The sequence below is a fragment of the Papio anubis genome, chromosome 7 (assembly GCF_008728515.1).
Source record: "Papio anubis isolate 15944 chromosome 7, Panubis1.0, whole genome shotgun sequence".
Lineage (NCBI taxonomy): Eukaryota > Metazoa > Chordata > Mammalia > Primates > Cercopithecidae > Papio > Papio anubis.
In genome coordinates, this window is record NC_044982.1 from 125,750,173 (window position 1) to 125,777,379 (window position 27,207).

The 27,207-nt window shown below is 48.3% G+C and overlaps 3 protein-coding genes, 1 long non-coding RNA gene and 1 pseudogene across 28 annotated transcripts in view; 2 read left to right on the forward strand and 3 right to left on the reverse strand.

Annotated features, from left to right (window-relative positions):
* The window catches only part of HERC1 (HECT and RLD domain containing E3 ubiquitin protein ligase family member 1), a 221,373-nt gene extending 213,578 nt beyond the window's left edge, over window positions 1–7,795 (forward strand). For 8 of the 10 annotated variants that reach the window (XM_003901041.5, XM_009210356.4, XM_009210358.4 and 5 more), the window contains 3 exons: window positions 509–661; window positions 3,869–4,174; window positions 7,147–7,788. In XM_003901041.5, coding sequence (XP_003901090.3) covers window positions 509–661; window positions 3,869–4,174; window positions 7,147–7,332 — 645 coding nt within the window. In that variant the 3' untranslated portion in view covers window positions 7,333–7,788. Of the gene's footprint in view, window positions 1–508; window positions 662–3,868; window positions 4,175–7,146 lie in introns of all 10 variants that reach the window. The other 2 variants (XM_009210354.4, XM_017960691.3) reach the window with 1 other exon arrangement.
* A 6,333-nt stretch (window positions 7,796–14,128) lies between these two features.
* On the forward strand, window positions 14,129–27,104 carry LOC108586738. 9 transcript variants are annotated; one of them, XR_004185131.1, is made up of 5 exons: window positions 15,432–15,914; window positions 16,875–16,995; window positions 21,363–21,454; window positions 25,554–25,845; window positions 27,011–27,104. It is a non-coding gene; the product is annotated as an uncharacterized LOC108586738 (long non-coding RNA). The 9 variants fall into 9 exon arrangements; XR_001904392.3 differs by having other exon boundaries at window positions 15,382–15,584; window positions 25,554–27,104; XR_001904393.2 differs by having other exon boundaries at window positions 15,385–15,467; window positions 25,554–27,104.
* On the reverse strand, window positions 14,495–14,971 carry LOC103885876 (annotated as a pseudogene).
* Window positions 14,932–21,365, reverse strand: LOC101017973 (F-box and leucine-rich protein 22). Its single transcript, XM_003901040.5, has 2 exons — window positions 18,431–21,365; window positions 14,932–15,477 (listed from the first exon to the last, which is right to left on the reverse strand). The coding sequence occupies exons 1-2, from the start codon at window positions 18,946–18,948 to the stop codon at window positions 15,135–15,137; spliced, it is 861 nt and encodes a 286-aa protein (XP_003901089.2). The 5' UTR covers window positions 18,949–21,365; the 3' UTR covers window positions 14,932–15,134.
* The window catches only part of USP3 (ubiquitin specific peptidase 3), an 85,338-nt gene continuing 82,719 nt past the window's right edge, over window positions 24,589–27,207 (reverse strand). For all 8 annotated transcript variants that reach the window (XM_021940632.2, XM_021940634.2, XM_021940638.2 and 5 more), the window contains 2 exons: window positions 27,100–27,167; window positions 24,589–25,401 (listed from right to left, as the gene is read on the reverse strand). In XM_021940632.2, coding sequence (XP_021796324.1) covers window positions 25,236–25,401; window positions 27,100–27,167 — 234 coding nt within the window. In that variant the 3' untranslated portion in view covers window positions 24,589–25,235. The remainder of the gene's footprint in view (window positions 25,402–27,099; window positions 27,168–27,207) is intronic.

Here is a 27,207-nt window from a genome sequence, read left to right on the forward strand (position 1 = left end):
TCCTGGCCAGTCTATGTTTCTACTGGTGTTGACTTCCTATATGCACAGACTAGAATTTTTCTGTGTAAAATTGAGATATAGTCTTCCACTTGCTGTCTGGCTGAACCATGCCATATCTATGCCATTGCTGCCCTTAGCAGCTCAACCCCAGCAGTTTAAACAGCTTCTGATAGATAGAGCAGGCTCCTGGCCTTAGCTGCTCCTTCCCCCTTAATTTTTTTCTGCCTGTTAGCGTGAAGAACCAAAGTGGAAAGGGTGGCCTGGGGTCACCAGAGTTCAGCAGGCCTGGTTTGGGAACAGAGAGATTTGGTCCCATTTTTAACTACAGCTGGTTGAGTGATCACGTTGCTGCTGATCAAGTAGCCAGATCAGTCCTACCTGTCTTGTTTTCCTTGTTTTTATCCTTAAAAATTGTGAGTTTGTTATTGCTGTGCCATATTTGTATGTAAAATACTTTTTGCTGTCATTTCTACCTTGTAATAAAAATTCTTTTTTCTTCTGTTCCTAGATGATTCCTCTTGATTCTTTTGTTGGCCAAAGTGCTGATGGCAAAATGGTTCCTATAATCCCTGGCGGAAATAGTATCCCACTCACATTTTCCAATAGGAAGGAATATGTGGAGAGGGCCATTGAATATCGACTTCATGAGATGGACAGACAGGTAAGATGAAACTTAACAGGAGGTACACATGAATGCTTGGGTTTCTTTCCAAATGAGAGCTGACTGGTTATGCCAAAATCTGATATGTATTTACTGTGTTAATTCCTCTGTATGTATGTATGTATTTATTTATTTATTTTAATTTACTTACTTATTTTTGAGATAGCATCTCACTCTGTCGCCCAGGCTGGAGTGCAGTGGTGCAATCACAGCTCACTGCAGCCTCTGCCTTCTGGATTCAAGTGATTCTCTGGCCTCAGCTTCCCCAGTAGCTGGGACTACAGGCACGTGCCATCACTCCTAGCTAATCTTTTTATTTTTTGGTAGAGTCAGGGTTTTGCCATGTTAGCCAGGCTGGTCTCGAACTCCTGGCCTCGAGTGATCCACCTGCCTCAGCTTCCCAAAGTGTTGGGATTATAGGCGTAAGCCACCACACTCAGTGATTCCTTTGTATTTATATTTCAAACCCTATTCAGAGACTTTTCAGGCCTTCTCCTTATCCAGTGCCTTAAATCGGTTCTGAATTGGTCTTTGGTTGGATTGAGACCGTTTTCATCTGGCATTCAGACCTTGCCTTCTTACTCCTCCTTAGTCCTGTTTGTCCTCATGTCTTACTGCTTCCCAGCTCAGCTGCTTACTGCTTACTGCTTCCCCCCACTCTAGTTGGGTTAGTCAGGGCCCACGTAAATGAACCCCCAAATGCTGGTCTTACGACCTCACATGCATTTCCCTTTCCCTCTCTTGCTGCTATTCTTTAAACCTCAGCTAAGAGGGCATCTCCTGCACACACAAGCTTTCCTCCAGGTCACCAACCTGTAGAGATCTTTTTCCTTACTTTGAGGTTCATTGAAGTTCCTCAAGATATATCACGTACTTCTATGTTATGGTCTAAGAATTAGGCCCCAGAATTTAGGTCTTGTTTCCTCAGCTTGCAAGAAATTCAATGAAGAATGCATTTTCTGTTTCATTTGAGTTACCTTGTTATGTGCTGACGGGTAGGTAAGCATTTAATAAATAATGGGAGTGTGAATGAGTGACCACAGAAGTAAATATCATGTCCAAAAATGGTTCTTTTGATAATACAATCATTAATAGCATTTCAACAATACTTTATTTGCAGAATATGTTGGGGTCTTCTCAAGATCTGGACTCAGGCTGTGAAGCTATAGAAGTTTAATAATTTGAAGTATACATATTCCATACCCCTCACTCCCGGCTCCTTCTTAGACTTTGGCTTTGGGCCAAGTCCAGTCAGAAAAATGGTATCTTTAGCCTAATGAAGTTGGGTCTTGTCAGTGATGCTGTTTACACAGCCAGGGATTTGTTGTCTCCAGTTCATGAATATTTTGAATCCCCAGAGAATAAATAACTGACTAGAAATGTGTTGATAACCTCCTGCATGCCAGCCATGGTGCCAGGCACTCTTGCCTGCCATTTTTCCCATAGGTGCTCTGTGAGGTTAGGATTACCAGCACTGTTTCACAGAAGAAGGCACTGAGTGCCCACGGCAGAGCCAAGACCCCAAACCAGGCTCCAAGATGGTGTCCAGGCTCTTCTGATGACCCTTCTTCTGAGGGTTGGATGGGCACTCCCTTTCCACAGCTGTGCTCTGCTCTGCCCTGGCTTTGTTCTGTTCTCAGTAACAAGCCCTTCTTCCTCTTTCACTTCTTCTTCATCTCTTAGAACTGTTTGTCCCAAAGCTGTCCTCAGTTGTCCCCCTGCCATCTCCAAGCAGCCAGTCCCGTACCTCAGCCTGATTTTTTTTCCAAACAGCTTTTGTTTTGTGTTCCACCAAGCATAACAGCTTGTTTGTTCGTTTTTGTTTTCGGTTGGCAGACTTTGGTGGGGTATTGACCTTTACAGTAGAGCCTGCCTTTACTGCCAATCTCTGATCTTTATGGGCCAACCTTAGTGCCAGTTTTTTATTTATTTTTTAAGAGAGGGTCTTGCTCTGTCACCCAGGCTGGAGTGCAGTGGCACAATGATAGCTCACTGCAGCCTTGAACTCTTGGGCTCAAAGGATCTCCCGCCTTAGCCTCCCAAGTAGCTGGGATGACAGGGCAAGCCATTGCACTTGGCCTAGTTTTTTTTAATATAATAAATTTTATTATATATATTTAAGGTGTACAATACGATAATATAGGATATGCATATAGATAGTAAAAAGGTTATTATAGTGAAGCAAATTAACATATCCATCACCTCACGTAGTTACTCACTTCCTTAAGGTATGGTCCCTCTTCAGATTCTCAGACTTTTTACATGGTGGTAGATGGTTTTGAGTTGGCCAGGAGCAAAGAAGTATTTATGAAACCTTGAACAGTGGTGAGTCTGTGCGTAGGATATGCACTACTGTATAATCTTGGAGGAGACATTTTTCTAAACAAGCTGTCAAGGCAGCCCCTGGTTGCACCCCACTTGGCACTCCCCAACTTGCCTGTGCCCAGCACTATGATGCTAAGAGAACAGTGCAGTGTAGAATTACCCAGTCACACAGAATTTCATGTGGTTACTCATATATAGTTCTCATCAGAGCCAGTTGAGAGCAGCAATGTCTGCATTTTTCAGATGGAAAAATTAAGAGAGTTAATAATCGGTAGAGCTGGGAGTTAGAACCCAAGTCTCTTGACTAAATTTGTTGCCTTTTCTATTGCCTTCCTAAAGAAGGACTTCCCATTTTTACTTTCTTCTTTGTACTTTTCAGATTTTTTTTTACAATGAGCATAAATAATTTTTACAAAAAGGATATAACTATTTTCAAAAGACAAATATAAATTTAAAAAACAGTAGACAACTAGATGAGTCTCCCAAGAGCTTCTTACCTTTATGAGATGAAGTGTCCACACATGCATAGTTTGACAGCATATGGCCACATATGATTAGGAATGTGAGTGAGCGGGGCTGACATCAGGGAGGGCCCCAGTGGGCTGGGATTTTGTGGTAGAGGGAAGGCAGGCTCCTAAATTGGACTTGAAGTGGAACCAGGAGTGTAAGAATCCCACAGCAGGGAGAGGCTCTAAGAAGGGTTGAGAGGGAGGGAGGGTGGGCCTTTCTGACTGACTCTCATAGAGCCTGGCGGTCTGAGAAACAAGTGGAGGGTCTGGGGAGCAGATGAGCAGGCAGCAGGAGGCGCCTAGCCCCACGGGGCCCATAGCAGATGCCAGGTTCCCGCACACTCATTGAATGAGCAACCTCTCCTGGGAGCAGGTGGCTGCAGTCCGAGAAGGGATGTCCTGGATTGTTCCTGTGCCGCTGCTGTCCCTCCTCACGGCAAAACAGCTGGAGCAGATGGTGTGTGGGATGCCCGAGATCTCTGTGGAAGTCTTGAAGAAAGTGGTGCGGTACCGTGAGGTGGATGAGCAGCATCAGCTGGTGCAGTGGTTCTGGCATACGCTGGAAGAGTTCTCCAATGAAGAGCGGGTGCTTTTCATGAGGTTTGTGTCGGGAAGATCTCGGCTACCAGCCAACACTGCTGACATTTCTCAGAGATTTCAAATCATGAAGGTTGATAGGGTAAGTAAGCTATTCTTTCTTTCTTTGTCATGTCTGCCTTATTGCTTCATTGTTGTTGAGACAGGGTCTCATTCTGTAGCCCAGGCTGGAGCACAGTGGCGTGATTTCAGCTCACTGCAACCTCCACTTCCTAGGTTCAAGCAGTTCTGCCTCAGCCTCCCGAATAGCTGGGACTACAAGTGCGCGCCACCACGCCTGGCTAATATTTTTGTGTATTTTGGCAGAGACAGGGTTTCACCATGTTGGCCAGGCTGGTCTTGAACTCCTGACCTCGGGAGATCTGCCCACCTCGGCCTCCCAAAGTACTGGGATTACAGGCCTGAGCCAACATGCCTGGCCCTCTGACCCTTGTTGCTTTTATGTTGGGGAAACCAAACTATGACTCAAGTAGGCCTGCCGATTCATGCTTAATACTTGGAATTTCCATATTAATGAGAAAATCAAGCAATAAAATTTGTTTAGAAATATCATTTAGCTTCAGTGGGAAGAGTCCTAAGTGGATGTAGAGAGCATACTACAACCAGCAACCTTCCCTAAATCTTCCAGCATCTTCCTGAGTTAAAGCTGAACTTGGCACAGGGATCATCATACTGCCTGTTCCTGCGCTGAGCTATGGCCTTGTTTGTTTTCATGAAGATATTAACCATTAACTGGTGGGTGTGTGCCCCAGAAGGAACCCAAAGATGCGGGGAGCAGCGATAACAGTCTGTGCCCGCTTGTGTGGCATGCATTGTGGGGCAGGTAGGGCTGCATCTCTGCCGTCTAAAGGCCCCAGGTGCAGAGCCCCAGCCCAGCTGCCATTTTGACAGATGGCTTAGGAATAAGAGGGCTTAGAGTCTGAAAAGCACACTGCTGCCAGAGTCATCTTTCTTAAGCACCCATCTGACCGTGTCATTCTCCTTCTTTTAGACCTTTCAGAGGCCCCCTATGTTGACTCCGAAATAAATGCCAATGACCTTAGCTGCCTTAAACACTTCCACAGTCTGGCCTCTGCCCCACTTTCTGATGTCACATCTTGATACTTCTCATGTTCTGGTCACAATGGGCTGCTTGCCTTTCTCCCCAGTAGACCAGGATGTTTTTAAAACTCTGTGCTTTTATATAACCTGTTCCCTCTGCTTTAGTAAGTCCTCCTTCGCACCCCTTTCCTTCTATCTCTGGCAAGCACTTTCTCATCCTATAAGCCCAATGCCAGTCAACTCCTCCAGGAACCCCTCCTAGATGCTTTCCAGGAGTGCCCCTACCATTGCTGAAGGCAGACCTAGCCAGACTCCTTCTCTCCACCTCCTGAACACTGGGTACAGCCCTCAAACCCAGAACTTACTGCATTCAGTTAGGAGTGCCTCTCCTCCCTCTGTCTCCACCCCCACTCTTCACAAGCCCCCTCTTCCATATGAGCTGGGCAATTCTCTGAGCAGGGCCCATGATGTTTGTTCAGAAAACAGTAAGGGAAGTGGGGCCTCTTCACACACAGGCCCTTCCTGCCAGTTTAAGTGTCTGGCTTTCTGGTGTTTTTCCAGTAGCTACTCTTGGAAGTTGCTGTAGCCAAAGCTACTCCTCCCTGTGCTGCCTCCTGAGGCAGCAGGCCGCTGCTCTGCTCCTGGGCTAGGCTTGCTGGAGAAGCCACGTGCAGGAAGGGTTATAAAAAGCCTTTCCATAAATTTTCTGCATGACTTGCCAAGAACTGTAAGTTGTAAATCTGTTTTCTTGCTTCAGAGAGAAGTAGGGAGGAGGAAATGGCTCCTTTCTATTCAGCTCTGGAAACAACCCTTGCCTTTTATCTGTCCTGGGCTACCCCTGCCGTTTTAGGAGGCCTCAGGGTTGTCAGCCTCAGCAACTGACTACTGTGGTCATTTCCTCTGTGGCTTTTAGATCTTGTCTACAGTACTCACATTTAGGTCATCAGAGCCACCTAGTGGCACCTCCCTTCCTTGCTGCTTTCAGTTTTTCTGCGTTGAGCTCTATGTCATCCCTGGCTCTGGTGCATTTGGGCTACTGGGCCGTCCGCCTCCCCTAGCAGGACACGCGGCTCACCTAGGCGTGGGCTCTGCGGAGGAGGGCTGCTGTCAAGAGGATGTTGAGTGAGGGAAGGCAGGTTCTTTTTTTTTTTTTTTTTAAGCGAACCTTTTAAAAATGTATAAAAACAGTATAATGTCATTACCTTTATTACGAATTGTTTAGAAAATAGTTGTATTTGCAAGGAGGGATAAGGAACATATATAATCCTGTCTCTCCAGTAGTAGCTATTTTTACCTTTGTGAAATTCCTCGTAGTCTTTGCCTCAATTGTACAATTTTTTACATGATGTATGTAGAATTTTTTCTGCCTTTTTTTAACCTCCTAATGTATCCTGAACACCTGTTTTGCTGCCAGCCATAATTATAATTTTAAAGGATGCATCACCATCAGTTAAATGGACGGACTGGGGTTTAATTGACTGCCCTTCCTTATGTGAGCTGTGCGAGGCGGCCAGGACGCCGCAGAGGAGGCAGAATGCACATGAGGGAGAGGAGAAGGGGCAAAGAGGCTCCCAGAGCCGGCTGCGCCTCACAGTTGTTCTTTCCATTCTGCCTGCTCTGTTGGGGGATTCCTGCAGCTGGCTTCCAGTCTGTACCCTCTTGATGGATGGGTACGAACGACAGGTGCCTTCTTACTACACTCTCATCCTGTGCCAGGCGCTGTGTGTAGTATATTCTCTCAAGCAATCCTGCCAGTCAGAGCTTCTCCTCGCTTTACATACACAGACACTGGAGGAGGTGAGGAGAGGAAGGAACATTTTCACCCAGAGCCTTGAGGGCCACGGAGCAGTAGGGCCTTGGCTCATTCTATCTGGCCCAGTCTCTGTGTCCACTTGACTTAACCATGTGGCCATGTTAATTCCATCTTGAAGGCAGGGAGAGGTCATGGGCAGCCCCACTCCCCCTTATGGCACTCTCATGTCCCCAGTCACAGCTCTGGGTCTCTCTCCACAGCCTTACGACAGTCTGCCTACCTCACAGACCTGCTTCTTCCAGCTGAGGCTGCCCCCGTACTCCAGCCAGCTGGTCATGGCCGAGCGCCTGCGCTATGCCATCAACAACTGCCGCTCGATCGACATGGACAACTACATGCTCTCAAGAAACGTGGACAACGCCGAGGGCTCCGACACTGACTACTGACCGCGCGGGTGCTCTCACCCTCCCTTCTGTCCCTCAATAATGCTCACTTCTGATTTGATGTTGATATACTTTTATGGTAACTACGTAGATGTTTTAGGAACATAAACCAACATTATAAACAGTGGCCACATTTAGTTATTCTAAATGTAACAAAGAAATTAGATGTTTTTATTTTTCTGTGATTGTACAAAAACAACAAAAACAAAGTGCTCTCAGTCAGGTTTTTCCCTCCATATTTTTGGTCACTTTTGATAAGTTTGCATGAAACCATTTTGGTGCATTTTTAGTTGGGAATGGTACCTTTTTGTAAACCCACCCAGTGAACATGAAATTGTACATTGTGTATAATTGTTCATTAGAAAGGACAGTTTTACATGAATATTCATATATTTATTTTGTTTTAATTTGAATTGCCTGTTCAGGGTTCCTTATGCAGAGAAATAAAGCAGATTCAGGAACTGGAGCGTGGCTGTTGGTATTGCTTCCTGCGGAGCTTCTGACTGGGGGCTACCATTGAGGCAGACATGAGCCCAGAACACAGTGAGCTTCCAGGCTGGTCTTGCTCTCACGGCTTTTTGACCCATTCAGAAACATTCCTTTACATTGAGGGTGGGCTTTACTTGGAAATAACATAGCAGGGAACCATGTGGTTCTAGGAGACCCCTCTGGGTTGGAAGCCCCTATTTTCCATTGTTCTTCTGTCATCCTGGGTCTCTCTCACTTTGTTCCCTCAGCTGCTCCGCCCCTCTCAGCACCACCCGTCCTTCTCTGGACAGCCCCAGCTACCTAATGTGGAGGGCGACTCTACCAGACAAGGAGGAAGGGGACCACAGTAATGTCGTCTGGCCCTTCCTGTGAAGAACCTACAAAGACAAAATGAGCACGTGATGGAATTAAAGAACAGGGCAGTTTACAACATGTCTCTGTGGGGAGGGCAGCCAAGGGGAAGGTGTTACAGAAAGGCCAGCTACCGCTAACAGGCACTTAAGCATGTATCAATGAGTGAATGAGTGGGTAAATGTGTGAATTAGCGTGAGAACCGATGAGTGGCTTTCACATCCTTGAATGATGGAATTGTGCAGAGGGCTGGGGAAGGGGTTACATTCTTGGTGCTTAAACTCAGCCAGCCCCTGCGGGCCCTCAGTGCTGTGTGTGTGTTCAGCAGCATCAGGGTGAGCGTGTGTGAGCATGTGTTTCTGGGGGAAGGGGCCGTCTTGAGAGCAGCTGGGAGGGCTCTGGCTTCTTGGAGTGTGTGCAGGAAGACGGGCAGGCCCGTGGACAGCGTGTCTCCCTCACCTACAGCAAGTTCATGCCACAAGCTGCTTGCACTGTACTTCGTGGACAGGGTCTTTGCCAACAACGTGCTCAAATGACGTGCCAGCCAGCCAGCCCTCTGCAGGCAGTTATTTTTTTCCACAAGGAAGATAGAAGGTGTATATTTTCAAAGAGAAATAGAAAAATAAGGTTTTGCCAGCTAAGATAATGTGGTAAATGGATCTTTCCTAGTGAGGATATCTAAATATTTAGAATGGTGACATCTTTGTTTTATTGAAAAAAGGCTTCAGCTAGAATTGGGTCTCAGGGAGGGACTGCAGCTTTTGGGGGAACCCCCGGAGGTCTGGGTAAAGATGGGCCTTTAATACCGATCTAAGAGCGTAGTCAGTAGCATCGTCGAAGGGCTCTGGGCTTGAAGCCCTCCTGCTGGGGGTGGGAAGGTCCTGCCTGGGCCTCTGGACCAGGAGAGAATTTCTCTAAGAAAAGAAAGGCACCTGTGCTGCCAAGATCCTGGACGAAGCCAGGAGAGGCCTCTTAGGGTCTTCTGAGCCGCTTCCTACGTCCCTCTTGCTGAGGTAGGCTAAGGACATGCAGAGCAAAGGATATATCTGCAGTCTCTAAATTCAAAATAATGCCTCACCGTGTGCCGCTGCCACAGTTTGCTCTGGACTGAGGGGCAGGAGCACCCCCAGAAGACCGGCACACATGGTTGCAGGTCCTGGGCTCAGGACTAACAGACAGCTGCTCAAGTTTGACCCTGTGAGGGGAATCTGCACAGTGCCATGGTTTTACAACGCACACTGTTTCTTTGCCAGAAACCTGTTATTTCCTCATTGTCTTGACTTTTTTCATTTTTGCTAGTTGCCCAGGCTGGTCTGGAACTCCTGGCCTCAAGCAGTCCTTCCACCTTGACCTCCCAAAGTGCTGGGATTATAGGCGTGAGCCACTGCGCCTGGCCTCTCTTGACTTTTTGAAAATTCTGGAAGAGGGGGAAGCACAAGTCTCTGATCTGAGGAGTTGAAGTGGGCCTGGTCAGGTGCTTCCCTTGGTTCACTTTCAGCTCTTACAGAGGCTTAGGCAGTTGTTTGCTGGCCTCATTCACTTAACAAATACTTGGCAGTTTTTATGACCCTTAAGCAGTCTCAAGAAAACTTTGACCATCAGTTTTTAAAATTTAAGATTTCTGGCCAGGCGCGGTGGCTCACGCCTGTCATCGCAGCACTTTGGGAGGCCGAGATGGCCGGATCACGAGGTCAGGAGATCGAGACCATCCTGGCTAACACGGTGAAACCCCGTCTCTACTAAAAATACAAAAAATTAGCCGGGTGGGGTGGCGGGCGCCTGTAGTCCCAGCTACTTGGGAGACTGAGGCAGGAGAATGGTGTGAACCCGGGAGGCAGAGCTTGCAGTGAGCCGAGATCGCACCACTGCACTCCAGCCTGGGCGACAGAGCGAGACTCTGTCTCAAAAAATAAAATAAAATTTAAGATTTCTCCTGGCATCCTTCAAAGTACGGCTTTGTTCTGGGCCTCCTAGCTTTGTGGCCTTTGCCCAGGACTCCTGGCCGGATGAAGCCTACATCTGGTGAGTTTGGTTTTTAGCCAAAAGCAGATCTTGGGCATTGAATCCTAGAGCTGGAGGGAAAGTCTCTAAGGGGCCAGATGATCTCTGCCTCCATAAACCAGGAATCCAAGGTCAGGAGAGGGAAAGCTGGATCATAGGTGTGCCCTGGCTAGAACTGGGAGCCTTTGCGTCCTGTCAGCGTGCCGTGGTAGAGCCAGGGGGCTCAGTCACTTCCCCTCCAAACACTCATCCTGTGCAGAAACAGGCCAGTGTGTCCCTGCAAGACAAGCCTCAGAGCACCACCTCCTGCCAGCAGCCTGCTGCCTCCTGGGAGGGATCTGGAACCCTTGACCTAACAGCGTGTGGCCCTGGTCTCTCTGCCGGCACTGGGGCCCCTGTGCAGACCAGCAATGTGGTCACAGGTCAGCCTCCAGCCAGGGAGCAGTATCCTGCCCCAGTGGTGAGGTTCTTCCTGTTCTCTCCCACCACCTTATCCTACATGTGACCATTCGCTGCCTTGGCCAAACCTTAGAAAGAGCATTCCAGGAGTTGAGGGAGAGGCTGTGAGGGCACAGAAAATCCCAAGCCATTTCTGGGTGGCTCAGGAATACAATCAGGCTCCCATCAGCCCTGGCTCCCCCCTTCCCTGGAAATGCCTAGGGCTTCTTGACCTTTGCCTTTGCTGTGCCATGCCTGCCAATGGGAATATCCTCCTTACGGTTGGAACCTGTGGGAGCTGGGGTCAGCCCACAGGCCCAACTCAAAAGCTCCGACTGCCACAAAGGGTGCCTGGCTTGCTTCTTCCCAGTGCCTGGAATTTGTGCGTTGTACCAGGCACTCAGCTTTTCTAGCCCCCCAAGGATATGAGGATACCTCCCTCTATCCCTGTCTTCCAGGCACTGCACATTTAGACATAATCTCATAACAATGTCACAGAGAGGGTAATGGTCCCATTTTATAAATAAACTGAGGCTCAGAGATGTCATATCTTGTCAAAAGCTATGGATGGCAAAGCTTGGAGATCACTCAAGAACCCCCTTCAACCTCAGCTGCATGTCTCCCAACTAGGGCTGAGTCCCTCCAGGTAGGGCCTGGCCCAGCCCATGGCCAATACCCAGTAAATGCTTGTGAGATGAATTAGTTGGTGGATTAAGCCTGCAGGGGGCCCTTATCTCTATGCTAACCTGAGTTTGAAAGGGTTGTTTTTACTTTTTAATTTAGTGGGGAAGGGGCACAGAGATTCCATGCCCTCCCTGGACATACCACCCTCCCTCCAGGAACCTCCATGCATGTAGCTATCTGGAAGCTCCAAAAGTGGTTTTGTGGTTAAGTGAGGTATTGCGCTCTGTTAAGTGCTTTGCTCATGCCTGGTGGTGGTGAACAGTGTCTGTTAGAAGGCAGAGTGGAGACCCATGTGTCTCCATCAGTGCCCGCCCTCTGGGGGCACCTAAAATGACTCTTCGCTTTGAACCCAAAGCTCCTCTGGCTAAGGTGGGGGCCAATTTGGGTCCCTAGAAACAGCACTGGACACAGCAGCACTGCTTGAGTTCTGTGATCACTATGCCTTGGGATGCAGGGGAGTTACTAGGCATTGGAGGGTTAACTGGGAACTTAACCCTCTCTACAAGAGCTTCCATGGGAAAGGGGGGTCACCGGGGAATGCAGGTTGCCCCATTCTAGCTCAACCTACAGTGACCCCTGCTTTACATTATCACAATCCTTACAAACACCCCAAAAGCAAGGTTCCCTTGTTATCCTTAGTACTCAGATCAGAAAACTGAGGTTTGCAGAGGGCCAACCTGTCCTTGGTCACAGGGCTAGAAAGTGAGGGACATGGGATGGAAACCCAGATCCATTAGATCCTGAAGCCAGGATCCTGTTGTTCTCCAGGCTAAGCCACCAATTTAGGACAAATAGAACATGCTGGGAATTGGGGCTTATTGGAGATGATGAAAACAAAGGCCTGAGGTTTAAGTGGCTCTGTTGTAGACAAACATTGAACCCCCTGGAAGCCTGAGCTTTCTTTCAACAGTGTTCAGAGTAATGGGAGAAAAATTAATTCCCAACAAGGCCTCTCCGAGTGCAAAGCAATGGTGGGCAAACCGGGAAATCACCAAAAGGCAGCCTGGGTCTCACAGGCTAGTAGCAGGGTCCTGCCACTCCACCGCAGCTGGTGATGTGACACAGCTGGCTCTCCTGACATAGGGATTAGAAGGGATTATGCCGGGCCAGGGCTTACTGTGGCTACCCTGTTTCTGGAGTAAGCACTGCCCCAGCCAGGAGCCCTTTGGCAGTCCCCAGAGGGGCTGGGGTGGGACAGGGTGCTGCTTGCCTGTCCACATGTTCTGCCTGGAACAAAATCCAGGGCCTCTGGGACTTCACCTGACTCTCATCTGTACATGGGGCCCTGGTTCCTTCTGGGGGGTACATTGGGCTGAGGGGGAACGTTCATCTCTTGTTTCATCCTCACATTGATCTGTCCATCCACTGCTACCCCCATCCCTTACCATAACCAAACAAAGCAGGTGCAGATGTTTGAATTAACAAGAGCAAAGTCTGATAACAAAAAGCAAATTTATTACCCAAAACTAGTAAAGGGGGAAATAGCCAGATTGCTATTTAAAGTAACTGCTTCAATTTTTAGTGGGGAAAGCAATTTTGGGGGGTTTTAAAAGGGAAGACTTGATAAGGAAGGCATGCAAGAACTGGGCTGAGTATGATGTCTGTGTGTTTTGTCCTGGTGGCTAGCTTGGGTTTCAGTCCACCTGGACTTCGGATTGACATTATTTTAACAATGGCCAGGTTGTTAATTAGCCATTTTGAAGTAATTTTTGGAGGTTTGCAGCTGGGTCTCCAGACTTGGTCTGTCTCAAGACTAGCCCCTGAAACTTCTAAGACATCACACAATTAAATAGTAGCATACAGTTAGATAAATGAAAAGGGAGCATATACGGTGAGAAAGGGGAGGGATGTGGAGTCGATTTTAAGGCTAAGGAGAAAGGCTTTTGAGTTGCCTCAAGGTTACATTTTGAAACCCAAGAGAATGGGGAAAAAAAGGTTTAAAATGCATGAAGTTAAGCTGCGGGCTACATTGCTTCTCTGATATCTGCTACTCAGCTTCCCTGCTCGTTCACTCTGCACCAGCCACTCTGACCTCCTTGCTGTTCCCCTAACACATGAGCCGTGCCTGTAGTCCGCGGCCTCTGCACTGACTGTTCCTCTGCTAGGAGTGTCTTGGCCCCCTGGCTCACTTCATACCTTCAAATGTCATCTTCTCAGTGAGGCTTACATTGGTCAACCCTTTCTCAGAGGCTTCACTCCACCCCCCAATCTCTTGCCAGCAATCCCTAATAGCCCTTGTTACAGCCTGCACTTTTTTCCAAATACTTTCTACCTTCTTTTTTTTTTTTTTCTTTTTTTTTGAGAGGGAGTCTCACTGTGTCGCCCAGGCTGGAGTGCAGTGGCGCGATCTCGGCTCACTGCAAGCTCTGCCTCCCGGGTTCACTCCATTCTCCCGCCTCAGCCTCCCGAGTAGCTAGGACTACGGGCGCCTGCCACCACGCCCGGCTAATTTTTTGTATTTTTTTAGTAGAGACGGGGTTTCACCGTGTTAGCCAGGATGGTCTCAATCTCCTGACTTCGTGATCCGCCCGTCTCGGCCTCCCAAAGTGCTGGGATTACAGGCGTTGAGCAACCGCATCCGGCCCTTTCTACCTTCGTATATACCAGTTACCTGTTGTCTCTTCCCCCACTAGAAGGTAAGCTTCATGAGAACAGAAGTTGTCTTTTTCCTTGCTGTTTCCCTATTTAAGCAATGAATTCAGGAACCTGTGAGCAGGGATCAAGCTCCTCTTTCACACAAAGAAACACCTGGCCTTGGATGGGTGAAGGGCTTTATCGCAGCTGGCGCTGGGTGGAGCCGGAGTGTGAGCAGCGCCCATAGTGCTCCTCGTCTCTTCCACCCACCCAGAATCCTCCCCAGTGACCCAGGACCAGGCGGCTGCGGAGGGGCCGAGAGCCTTCACTAAATGTGACACATCAGTGACTACAGCCCTGAAATTGAAATTGGAAGCCCAGGCTTGTGTTCACGTCCAGCAAATCCAACAGGTGAAAAATCTAGCTTGTCATCAGCTTATAATAGTCCCATTATCAAAAGCTTAGCCAGGGCTGCTGATTTTGCTTTTAAATGTTTGAGGCTTTTTTTTTTCTTCCAAATCATTTATTTTTCTCTTATGATATGAGAACAGTAGAAAATATGGATAACTATGCAGTTTATGTAAGCATTCAACAATTGGGAGCGAATTTTCTACAATCGCGAGTGCGGTCACTCCGGGAGCGCATCCGCCCCAAGAAAGGTGGGCAGGCAGCCGCGCGTGCGGGCAAAACCTCAAAGAGGAGCGGCTCGGTGGCTCTTTCTGCCCCTGCTTCCCCTCCTCCTGCTTTACCGAGATCACTACCGGGGGCCCTGGAGACGGCGGTCCCCAGGGCACTCCGGGAGCCGACCGAGTCTCGCGGGGTCGCTCCGCCCGGAGGCTCTCCTGACCCCTGCGCGCGGCAGCACTGGCCCCAGTCATCCCTGCGCGCAAGCCCGCGAACTCCGAGTGGTCAGGTCCTCCCCACCGAGGTGATTTCGATTCAACGGCGATCGGAGTCCCCGAGGAAGGTGCAGGCGCCTCCCGCCGCCGTGGGGAGCGCACAGCAGAAAGCTTGGGGCGTAAGCAAGAGGGGAAAGGAGGTGGTGTTGAGTGAGAACCAGCCGAGTGTTTTCCAAACATCCATTTAATCTTGGGTTTATCCTATGTATAAAATCTTAACGTGAGGTAGGCTTTCTTATTCCCACTGTGCAGACAGGGAAAATGAGGCTCAGAAGATGCGGTGGTGGTCTGCAAGGTGGAAGAGCTGGGTTCGCAGCCAGGACGGTCTGAGGCTGCGCTCCTTCCCCGGGGGCCGCAGCGGGGCGGTGTCTAGCGCGGCAGAAGCTTGCCAAGGGCCGTGGCAGGCGCGCGCGGGCGCGGGGGCTGGTCGGGCAGCATGGCGGCGCTGTGCTCTGCCCGCAGGGCTAGGCGCGGGCACGCGGCGCGCAGGTGGCGCAGGCCGGCCGCGCTCACGTTGCGGCAGAAGTCCACGTGCAGTGTCTGCAGCGCGCGCCCGTCCGCCGCCACGGCCGCCAGCGTGCGGTTGGTGACGCGCGCGCAGTTCTCCAGGCGCAGTGCGCGCAGGCGTGGGCAGCAGCGCAGCAGGCGGGCCAGGCAGTCGTCGGTGACGTGGCCGCAGCCCGACAGCGTGACAGACGCCAGGTTGGGGCACCTGTGAGGAGAGTGCGGTGACCCGGGGCTCACTGGCTTGTTAAAGCCACCCAACCGCCCCGGGGACTGGGTGGACTCATTTACCGAGGAGGACTCGGGCCCTGCGAGGTGAAGACACTTGACTGCGATGACACGGCAGGGTTCCACGTCGACTTTCTGGCCGACCCATTTTCCCTGTTCTTTCTGCCCCTGCACCCCACCGTACCTTCATTTGCGTGGGTTCTTGGCTCGTAGCCTCGGGAGCCCTAGTGGGAAGCCCTGACCCCGGCCCAGCAGAGTTCTGGGGCGGCTGTGGACAGAGGGAATGCCGGTTCTGGGAGCCACAGCCCTTGTCTCTTTGTTTCACTCTGGATGTGCTGCCTCGCAGGGAGCGGTGCGTGGCGACTGACTGCTCCAGTCTAGCTTCAAGCCTGAGGCCCCTGAACGTCCCGGCGGGACGTGAGTGGGAAGAGGGATTTGTTTCCTTGGAGGTGGCTTAGTGACAGGCCCATCCCAACCCTCGAGGCGGTGGGGGCACGCGTCAGCATTGAGTCCGGGTTCAGCTTAGTTGACTAGAGCTGTTTCTGCATCCCCTGGGCCACCAGCCTGGAAAAGGGCAGGGATTGGAGGCAGCTAGACGCAGGCCCTGAGCAGGTACAATCAGGGACACCCACCCAGGTGTGCTTGCCCAGAAAGCTTGGGGGAACTCTCTGCTGCAGCCTCACCAGCCCCTCCCAACAAAAAAAAAGATCTTGAGCCAAGTTAGACTTGGCTTATCGCCGTGTCAGTCACTCAGAGAGCCTTCGTTTGCTCTGCATGGGGGAATAATGTCTACCACTGGGGTTGGGAGGAGCCTGCAACGGGGCCTTCCACAGGCAGTCATAACCCGCTTTCCCTGGAAACAAACGGGACCAGCCTGCTTCCAGTCCAGAAGGACCGACTAATGGGCCGGGGCCTTGGCTCCGCGCAGCCAGAGGGAGCTAGAGTCTGGACTGGGGAAGCGTTTCCCTTTCCCCGTCAGCACCCCCTGCAGCTCCGTGACTGCCCCTGGCTGGGCCAGCTCAGCTCCTTTGTGCCTGGGGTGGGAAGTAAGGCACTAAAATATGCTGGGCGCAGCTAGGTGTCACACCGAGCCCAGGCCTCCTTCAGGTTCATGCGCCTTCGTTAGTCACCCCGTCAACCTCTGCACCCCTAGTTTTGTAAGTGAAGAAACTGGCCCAGGGAGCTCAAGTGACTGGCTGGTGACTTACTTGCTGTCAAACCCAGGACAGATGTCTGAACCTTGCTGAGCGCCACTTTCTCATTTGTCAAGTGGGAGGAATTGTTACCTTCAAGGTGGTTATAAGGATTAGCTGTTTAAGCCTCAAAGGTGTTGGGTGATCTTTTCCTCTAAGAATCTTTGGAATAATTCTGATACAGGGAAAAAACAAAGAGCGGACTGTCTCCCTGCCCAGCCATCCTCAGCCATTCCTCCCGACCTGAGCCGAGTGCCAGAAGAACCAGATTCGGTAGACGTTCATCCGTACCTACTATGTGCCAGGTGCCACTGTGTCATTCTCTTATCGGATAAGAAAAATTTAGCACATTTTACAGAAGGAGAAATGAGGTTGCAAGAGTTTAAATATTTGAGCTGGGATCACATGGTTGGACGAACTGGGTGACCCAGCAGAGCCCTGACAGCAAAGCCTTTTGCTTTTTATGTGACAGCAGGGCCCCTTGCTTGATCAGTACAGTGGCCTGGGAGGTCCACTTCACACCTGCAGGTTTGGAGCATTAAGCTCGGTTCTCTTACAGTAAGAATGGAACAATTTCAGGACATGTTCTGCCATTCGCACCCTGCTCCGCCGCCGCCCCCGCCGCCCGGCCCCTCCCCATATCACTCTCTAGTCTGATTCTTGGGCCTTGTTAAGCCCATGAAAATGGCCTTGTCCAGTCAGGGCCCAGCCCCAAGTCCATCTTCTGTTTTCTCCCAGCTCAAAAGAAAGATGGGGTCACGACGCTGTTTCCTTCCACTCCTGTAGTGCTGCCAGCAAATAGCAACTATGAACTTGGGTGGCAGTAAACTGGCTGAGCCTAGTTTTCCATGAGCAGCAGGCCCAGTTTGCTAAGTGATCAAGGGGGTGTTATTCCTCAAAGGCAGCACAGGACTGGCAGAGGCTCAGTGAGAGGCTGGTTGAGTAGCTCCGTGTTCTTGCCTGGGTCACTATACCCATGAGGCTGGGGCCGTGGAGGGAGCCTGGCCTAGTGGTTCAGCGTCTATGTCTGTGTCTGGGGTGGGGTTAGCAGATAAACACAAGATGTACTTGGGATGTACTTATACTAAAATATTATTCACTGTTTATCTGAAATTCCTATTTAACTGGGCAGCCTATATATTTGCTAAAACCTGGCAACCCTAGACTGTGGGCAAATCACACCACCTCGTGGAGCATCAGTTTGCTAATTTGAGAAATTAGGCTAAGTCACCCTCCTTAGGGGTACTGTGTAACTCAGTAATTCATCTACTCCTGGAGTCTGGTTTGGCTTAGCTGACCCCAGCACCCTGGCTCCCCCACCTCTCCCCTCCGCATCGTTTCCCAGGCCTCGGGGGCTGCTTGCTAGGCCTAAGGGAGGGGTGAGCTGATTGCTGCATCTGGAAGCCTTTTCCCAGAGCCTGACCTTGAAAATCCAGGCCCAGCTGGACCCACCCAGCACTTAATGACTACCAGTATGGAGGCCCCACTTCTTGGTGTTTGCATGAAGCAGCTCCAGGACCTGCAAGGCTAAGAGGAGGATTAGCAATTGTTTCCCTCTTGATTTTATCATCTCCTGGGGACCATGCTTTGGGCAGGTCTGGATGTCTGCCTTGGGCCTGCCTAGTCTGAGGCACCCCGAAGGTGGAGCCATCTTGGTCTTGTAATTTGCTCTTCCCTGCCCCCCAAGAGGGAAGCCAGAGCTAGCGGGGCCAGCACTGCTCAGGAGGCAAGGTGGCCTACCTGTCGCACACCTGGAGGAGGAAATCATTGACCAGGCTCTCGTGCCGGCTGCAGATGCTTCTCTGGAAGGCACTCTTGAGCCAGTCCTCGATGCTGCACACCTGCACGCGGCTGGAGTGCCAACAGATGGAGAGGCTGCGGAGGGCCGGGCCCAGGAGGAAGTTGTCCTTCTGGAGTTCAGTGAGGGAACGGAAGTGCAGCAGGGACCACAGTGCGGGGTCCTCAAACACGTCGTGGAGCTGGGAGCAGGTCCTGGCGAGGCTCTTCCTGCTGTCCTTGTCTAGGAAGGAGAAGAGGTGCAGCAGGCACTCCCGGTTGAGCTGGGTTATGTGCATGGTGAGCAGTGGCCACATGTGAGTGCAGCTGCAGCCAGGGGACGGGCTGACCTGCCTGCTCTCCTCCTCCCCGGCTCTGGGCCGGTGGACATATATGGTTGAGGAATGGTGTTTATTTTTGGCTAACAACTGGTGCTGCAGCTCTGCGGAGGGGTGAGGGAAGAAAAGCCAGGACCCAGACATACGTGCGGCAGTCTGTGGTTCGGCTTCTGTTCAGAGGGATTGGAGGTCCTGGCAGAAAAGGAGCCTATTGAAGTTACTTTCCTTAAAAGGGATTTTTTTTCCCTTTAGCTGACAATGGTGTTTAGCGGCAAGCACTTTTGGCTTTTCCCAAGGCGTTTTCATTGGCGGTGGCAGTGGCGGTGGCCCGGCCAGCTCCGTCTGGCTTTGCAGTCTCTACTCACGGGGAAGGAGTCTAACTGTAAATGTTAACTGTGTTGATTTTCTAGTACATCAGTGTGGAATCTTTTGCTCCACCCTTACTAGGAAGAAACCTGTGTGTGAAGAGCTAAGGGTGACAGCTGTGAGTTGTGAGCAGAGTACATGGCTGCTGCCTCATTCCTGTGGTTTTGTGCCATACAGTAATTGTCTCCAGGCGAGGCTGATTGGCCTTCAAGTCCTGTTGACTGCCACTAGGCAGGGGGATTTTCCTGGCCTCCCCAACAGCTAGATTTTTACCCTGAGTTGTTTCATAAAAGATTTTACTGAAGTAGCTTCTTTCCAAAGTTGTGTGTCTGTGTTTTATTGGTGTTTTGTGGTTGATTGTGTAGTTTTGGTCAAGCAGTACTGAGTGTGTGTTTTAAATTTAAATTTACTTGGCTTTACATTTTCTCACTGGTAAGGCCTTCTACTATGTGTGTATAACCTGTATTTCCCAAAATGTCAGGATGGATGAGGTAGCTCTTAATGTGAAACTGCTTGAAACAATTTTAGTATTTTAGTCCATCTTTGCCTTTAAGTTGACCACACACCATCCGCTCTGAGTGCCCTCTGTTCCCTCTTGGAGAAGCCAGTGGGGCCACCCCTGCGCTCTCTGACTCAACTCTAGGCCAGGTTGCCTGGAGGTACTGTCCTTCCTGAGTACCCGAGGCCTCACGATATGGCAGACCCGTTTCCTCATGCTGCTTCACTCCCAAACCCAGGACCCAAACTTAACTCCCTTCTTTGAATCCCAGGCGTTTTTTGGTTTGCTTGGGGGATGCTGATATGGTGCAGCTGTACAGGCCGCGTTCTGCCTAGGCAATAGTGAGAAGAGAACGGTTTTTCCTCTGCCAGCCCAGGGACTACCACCTCAGTGGTTACTTTTGCTTTTTCTCCCATTTGGAACAAGAGGGAATGGGAATCCTTTTGTTTTCCCATAGACACAAATGAAGCAGCCTATGCTGAACCCACTTCTGGAACTAAGGTTTGGTCAGGGCTGGTGCAGCTTTGCCTTTAAAGACAGAAGGCAGTCAAGCAAAGAAGAAAGTAGCCATTGTCAGTGGCTTTCCTGAGAAGCCAGCCTCAGCTGGTGCCCCTGTGCCTCCATTACTCCACCGTGCCAAGATGAAGTGCAGGGGGGAGCGGGGGTTCTCTTAAAAACAAACCAAGGAACAGTCAAAAGGAAGCATTTCCCAAGGAAGGGGAGCCAGCTACTGCTGCTATTTCAAGCTCATCGATATAGTTCTCAATCACAGCTGACACCCTAGTTTAGGCTCTGTCTAGGTGTACTTCTCCACTTAAAATGGATGCTGCAGTGCCACAGGTGGTGTTATTAGAAAGCTGCATTATCTTCACTTTCCCTTCCCAATCCTCCGCAAACCAATGCTTTTCAGAGGGTTGACCCTTAGGAATAGGTGGTTCTTTCAACTTCTTGCAAGGCCAGAGCGGTACTTGTGCCTTCCACTGAGTAAGAGCCACTGCTTCAGCATGGCTTCCACGTTGCACTACTGCAGCCCTGCTAGAATGGCAAAAGATTGGCAGGGAGCACATTTGGAGCCTCGCCTCTCTGCTGCCGCTCCAGGTAGGCTGCAGGAAGCATCCTGGACTACCAGGGCCGGGGGGAACATGCTCCTGCATGCTGCAGAGGGTCTGAGGCACAGCCAGAGGAGGTGATGAAGCTCTGCCCCTTTGGCCTTGTCCAGAGCTAGGCGGTTTGGCAGCAGTGACAGCAACCACGCAGCCTCTGACCAGCACAGCTGCCAAAAGAGAATGTGCCCCATGGAATAAGGATGCATAACAGTTTGAACTGCAGGGACCTGTGTCTTCAAGTTTAGAAGACTGACAAGAACAGGCAAAGGACGAATGTCAAAACAGGGTTCCGTCTGCAGGAGGCATGGGGGCAGAGAGGTAGTCTACAGGAACTTAACTGTAAGCAGGATGTTTATTTAACAGTTATTTGCCTGTTTTACCTTAAAAGATGACCAATATCCTTTGCTCAGAACCCCAAAACTCATGCCTCAGGGTACAGTCTAGCTCTAAAGGGGAGGGAAGGGGCCTCATTTTTGTAAGATCAGTAGTCACAAGAGACTGAGGTGATTTCACTGAGCAAGGGTGAGTGGGACCTCAGGCACCTGACTGCAGGCACTAATCTCCCGGCCATCACTTTGCCCGTACAGGTCACTTCATCCTGTTCCCGGTACAGCAGCTCCAAATCGTGGGGATTCTGTAAGATCTTCCTACCTGTTGACTGAGGAGGCCCACAATTTGAGTAAGTACATCATCATTTATGTGGCTCCACTGAAAAAAGGTGTTCAGAAATAAGTCAAAAGGAAAGAGAACAGACTTTTAATGATACTTTTTAAAACAGTTCAGGTTGGTGAAGCAGAAAAGGGACGTGATTACAATTTAAATGAATCAGTCACTTGCACAATTAATCTTCTTGGCATCATACACACTGGGTTTTAATGGAAAATGATGACATCACAGCATGACCAACGCTCATGGAAGGCAGTCTAGAGTCCATCACGCTCACACCTGAGGGGGAAGGCATTGCACCCACTGACGAGACGCAGAGACCTTGGACTACAGACGACACCACATGCCCACTTTTTCCTCGCCTGCCTATGGCTACTCCTAGTCACCCGGGACCCAGGCCTTGGCTGCAGGAACAGACTTTTTCCGTGGGCTTTTCCAGGGCCCAAGTGAAGAGGCCACTTCAGCAACAGAGGGTACAGGAGAGAGTTTAGGGGCTGGTGGAGATTAAAGTGGGATAAGTGTATCTAAATAGACTTATGTACACTAAACCAATGAAGGAGAGGTTTGGCTTTAAGAAATAAATATGTCCCCAACCCCAGAAACCAAGCTGCTGAGTAGGTTCCACAGGTGAGATACACATTTAACACTCACTCTGGGCCAGTATACTTGACTGGTTTCATTCTAGCATATTTGTCATCACTATACACTGAGTAGAATACAGTGGATAAGCAAAGGTTTCTCCACCATGGAGAGAGATTTGTGTTGCCACAAACTGTTTCTATCACCCACCTGTGTGGGAGGACTTCTGAGAAAGTTTTCTTGTTCCAAGGAGCCATGTGACTCAGTGCGAGGCCCTGCCTCAGCAGAAGCTCTGAGCGAGAAGCCACATATATTGCTGGAGACAACATGGCACACGGGAAAAGCCCTGAAGAGCACAAAAGATCAGCTTTCAAAATAGGTGTGGTAAGGCTACACAGTTAAAAATTAAAATACAATAGGCACATTTACATCACTGGTGTTCAAGTGCACAATTCAAATGGATCCAATCACTTTTCTAAAGAATCTTCATACCATTCAAACGTTTCTGTTCAAGTAAAACCAACCAATAAAAACAAATTCAGAGAGAAGACGTGTTCATCTCTTAAGCCAACAGCATCACCTGTCTGAAGACCACTCTGCCCGACAAAGTAGTCCAATGTTGCTAAAGTTCCATTTGGTATAAAAATACAGCTTTTTTTCACCATCAACTCTGCCCAGGCCCTTACTGTTCAACAGCTGCCCATTCAGAGACTGAAGATGGAAGGATCAATGCTAGAGGTTTCAGCTGTCTACCTTCTAAGCAAAAGAGCCCGGATTCATAGGAGATACTTCACACGATCACAGGAGACACTCACATTTTAGGTTCAATTAGATGTGGTGTTAATGTGTGATACATCAGATCAGGTTGGAGCTGTCATTTTTGTAGATCAGAACTCGTCAAATAGCAGAGTTTCATACAGTTTAACCTAATGTAATTTAGCACTGTAAATTAACTTAAGCACACATTTCCCTATTATCTTTTAGGACTCCAAGTTGTAAGATCTAAACATGATGGCAAAGCTTTATTCTTTGGAGTGAAAATTTAGAGCAGCACTGTCCTACGCTGTCTGCGGGTGCTGAGCACTTGAAATGTGGCTAGTGTGACTGAAGGCACTGAGTTTCTAATTTCAATTTCAATCACATGTGGCTAGGGGCCATTGTACTGGATGATATAAGTTTACACATAATTGCAATTTGCTCCTTGTCATCTTAAAGTGTTTAGCAGATGTGTTCTGGGAAGATGTGGGATTTATCCAGTTAATATTAAAATGGAAATGGAGCTACATCTGATCCCACAACTTCAGATACCCAACCTGAGGGAAAGCCATCAGACTGTTCTTACATTCATAAACTTAAAAATAAAAAATGATCAAGATGTTTTTAATAAAACAGGCTGGGTGTGGTGGCTCATGCCTGTAATCCCAGCACCTTGGGAAGCCAAGGCGGGTGGATCACTTGAGCCCAGGAGTGCAAGACCAGCCTGGGCAACATGGTGAAACCCCATCTCCAGTAAAAATATTAAAAATTAGCTGGGTGTGGTGGTGCCAGCTACTTCGAGGCTAAAGTGGGAGGATAGCTTCAGCCTGGGAGGTTGAGGCTACAGTGAGCTGTGATCATGCCACTGTGCTCCAACCTGAGGGACAGAGTAAGACTCCATCTAAAAAAAAGAAAAAAAAAATGTCTGAAAGTTTTGTTGGCTTAATACAAGATACATTTTGTTCCTTGTGGAGAATTGGTAGGCTACATCTACCAACGCCCCCCACAACCAAAAAAAAAAAAAAAAAAAAATCAAAGGACTGTCTTAGAACACTTGTAGAAACTACAACTGCTTTCTTTAAATGGAATTCTGTTTCCAAATTTGAATTTGAGTTAAATCTATTTTTTAAAAACAAAACTGGCTGGGTGTGGTGTGGTGAGGTGGGCAGATCACCTGAGGTCAGGAGTTCGAGACCATCCTAGCAACGTGGTAAACCCGTCTTTACTAAAAATCCAAAAAAAAAAAAATAGCCAGGTGTAGTGGTGGGCGCCTGGAATCCCAGCTACTCGGGAGGCTGAGGGTGCAGTGAGCTGAGATCATGCCACTGCACTCTAGCCTGGGCAACAGAGCGAGGTTCTTGTCTCCAAAAAAACCCCCAAAAAACAAAACGAAAACTCTCCTTACTCAAAATGAGAATACTTTCAACTTCTCCTCTCAGGATAGGCCAGTGAGAGGTGTTAAAACCCAGAGCAGCAGAGATTCTAAATGTCCTCCGGTGGAAGCACACCCCCAGTGATAAACTGAAGTGCAAGTGATGAACCAAGTAAATCCCAGAGGCTCACACCTCAGACTCAGGTGCCAAACACAAGCAGTAAGTCTAAAATGGACATGCCGTGACTTCCAGTGCTACAACTAAGGGGGAATGAGAGACTGATTCAAAAAGGAGGCAGACGCCATGGCTTTACCTCACTGTAACACCTATACCATGTCAGTGAGTCACAACATTTTTTTAAACATTACATGTATTTGGTCTTTACTCCCATCTTACCTCCCCGCAAACAAGTACGCCCCAAAACCAAAAAACCAACAAAGACAGTAATTCTTGTATTTGCCGGACAAGTACAACCGAACCAACAAATTTATTTAGTTAGTGCTGATAAACAGCAGCCTTGAGAGACAAGCAGTAATTACCTGGTCTACTTAATGATGCCCTTTGTTATCTTTTACAGGCAAAAAGAATGATTACTCAGCAGTCACTGTGAAATTTTGTGGGCCACAAGTTGTGTGCACACATGATCCTTGATTTAGAGACAACCTGATCTCCATTACAGCTGTGAAAAGACAGCAGGCAGTTGTGTCACTCTTCACAATAAGGAACATATCTTGCTTTCAGCATGTGAGAGGAACAAAAGCATTGATGTAAATGTGCCTCATAGTGAGAACTGAAAACATTAACATAAAATAAAAAAGTCAAATAAGACTAAGTTCTTAAAACTACATATAAAAATTGAATTATTACAACTAAAGCAGCAAATCAAAACGTCTGCTGAGGTTTTCTGGTAGAACAACAACAAAATTAGTTGGTGCCCATGTTCAGTAACTCACTACCATTGACAAAACTAAACCCAAAATAGGAAATTGAAAAGTGCATAATGAAATTAAATCTTGGATCAAGTATTTGTGGAAAACTGGAAATGTTTCTCTGGTATGGTTGATGAATGATGATTTGGAGGAGGTATTAAAGTTTATCTGATCCAGCTTTGGCCTGGCGTTCCACGTAGAAAAGGATGTAGGCCTTTGCCTTCACCACAGTCTCCTCGTCAGTCAGTGTTACAGTACTGTCATTGAAGTGGAACCAGCGGCCTTCGTGAGTTGCATATGCTGTGTAATGTCCAGAGCCAACCCTGTAAAGGCAAAAGACCAAAGGAAAAAAGGACCTCAGAAATCACAAAAAGACCTGTAAACTACATAATGTTAGATTTAAATTTTAGTAAGAATACATCCTAGACTTTTGATTTAAGATGCTTACTAAACTCATGTTTTTACCTTCCTCCAGACTGACCAGAAATCGAGGGTTTGCTACAATGCACAGCAGATGGCCCTGGACTAATGGAGAAAATACAGAGGAGGAACTCTCAACCTAACGAGCACAGGTCAAGGCCTATGGAAACATGGAAAACTACGTACCAGGTTTTCCCATCAGAATCTTAGGAAAAAACTAAGCTTAACAAAGAAGGGCACCCTTCTCTGACACCGTGGTCATTGGGGCTCTCCCCGATCAGCATGACCCACCCACTCACACACGGAACCTTAGAGTCAGCCCTCCAAGAAAGACAGAAGGCCTGCAGGTAGAACAGACCTTCGTAACTGCCAGCAAAACCCTATTTAAACAATAAAGATCCATCTCATCATTTACTATGATTCAGAATAAACCACCAAAACCAAATTTTAAAAATATTTAAGCCTTTTGCATGCCTACAAAATCAAATTTTTGAGAGGAAAGAAATACCAGGAAGAACAAGTAAAGTGATCAACCCTGAGGAATTGAATGCAGAAAACCTAGGGGAACTTTAAATTTTTTAATTAGTGCTAATAGTTTGAAAAAGATAGTGCAATCATAAAACAAGAATAGGCTGTTATGAAAAAGTTGTCAGAAAAATGTGATTGATGTAATATAAGTATTTCATGGAGGAGCTAATCTTTTATTTGGATACAGATGAAACCCAAATTGGTGATTTGGAAAAGTAGGCCATGGCAGTCCTTAGAAACAGAGACAGAAATCATTAAAGAGTATTTAAGACATGTGGAAGAGAGATCCAGGAAATTCACTATGCATATAATAGGGGGTACAGAGAAAAAGAATGGGTTCAGACCTACAGTATAAACATTTTCATGAGCTGAAGGCACCAAACTAAAAGTGTCCCTACCAACTACCAAGCAGGAATACATTTGATGATATTTAAGTCCAAAGATAGAGGATCCTACATACTTCCAAAGGGAAAAAAGCCAGGCGCCTATAAAGTAGTGAGAATCAGACTTGTGCTTCATAACACTATGTGAGTGTAGATGTTACTTTATTGATCTCACAGCTGTGCAGGAAAAGGATTTTCAACATGGATAGTCGTTTGCACACATATAGTAGTCTTATGTTTGAAGGTAGAATAGCAACTCTCAGACCAAAAACCAGGTTAGACCCCTAATACAAACTTTTAGGGAAAAAAATTAGTGTTATTTAATAAGACTTAAAATGAATCTTTACAGTAGATGACATGGAGTAAGTTATTCCAAATAATTTCCCCTCTTGCCCCATTTAAATTTCAATTGGTAAAGGAATAAGCAACTTTGGAGTCTGTGGACAAATAGACTGGGTTCTAAATACTGGGTTCAAATGAACCATTCTCCATTTCACTTTTATTTACCTTCCCTTAAGGCTTCACAACATCATCTCAAGAGTACTCTTCTACAGCAAAACTGAAGGAAATTTCACCTACTTTATCTGAATCCATTTTTTAGGGAGAAATATCAAGAGTGGTACAAAACTGCAGGTCATTAGGCTGGCCACCAGGTATTCCCACCCACCAGAAGCTAGCTGTTGTACTCACCCGGAACCATGGTGCACCACCACAGCGGCGAGGTCATACAGGCAGCTCTCCGGGCCACTGTTCTCAGGCTACAGAACAAGGAAGAAGGAGCAGTGGTCAATGACATCA

Bases quoted from the DNA above. Each gene is read 5' to 3' on its own strand.
- LOC101017973 (XM_003901040.5), bottom strand. From the start codon at position 18,948: ATGTCTGGGTCCTGGCTTTTCTTCCCTCACCCCTCCGCAGAGCTGCAG. The intron at 15,478-18,430 runs GTAGGCCACCTT...CTCTCCTCACAG, and splicing joins CTCCTCCAGGTGTGCGACAG to GTGCCCCAACCTGGCGTCTG.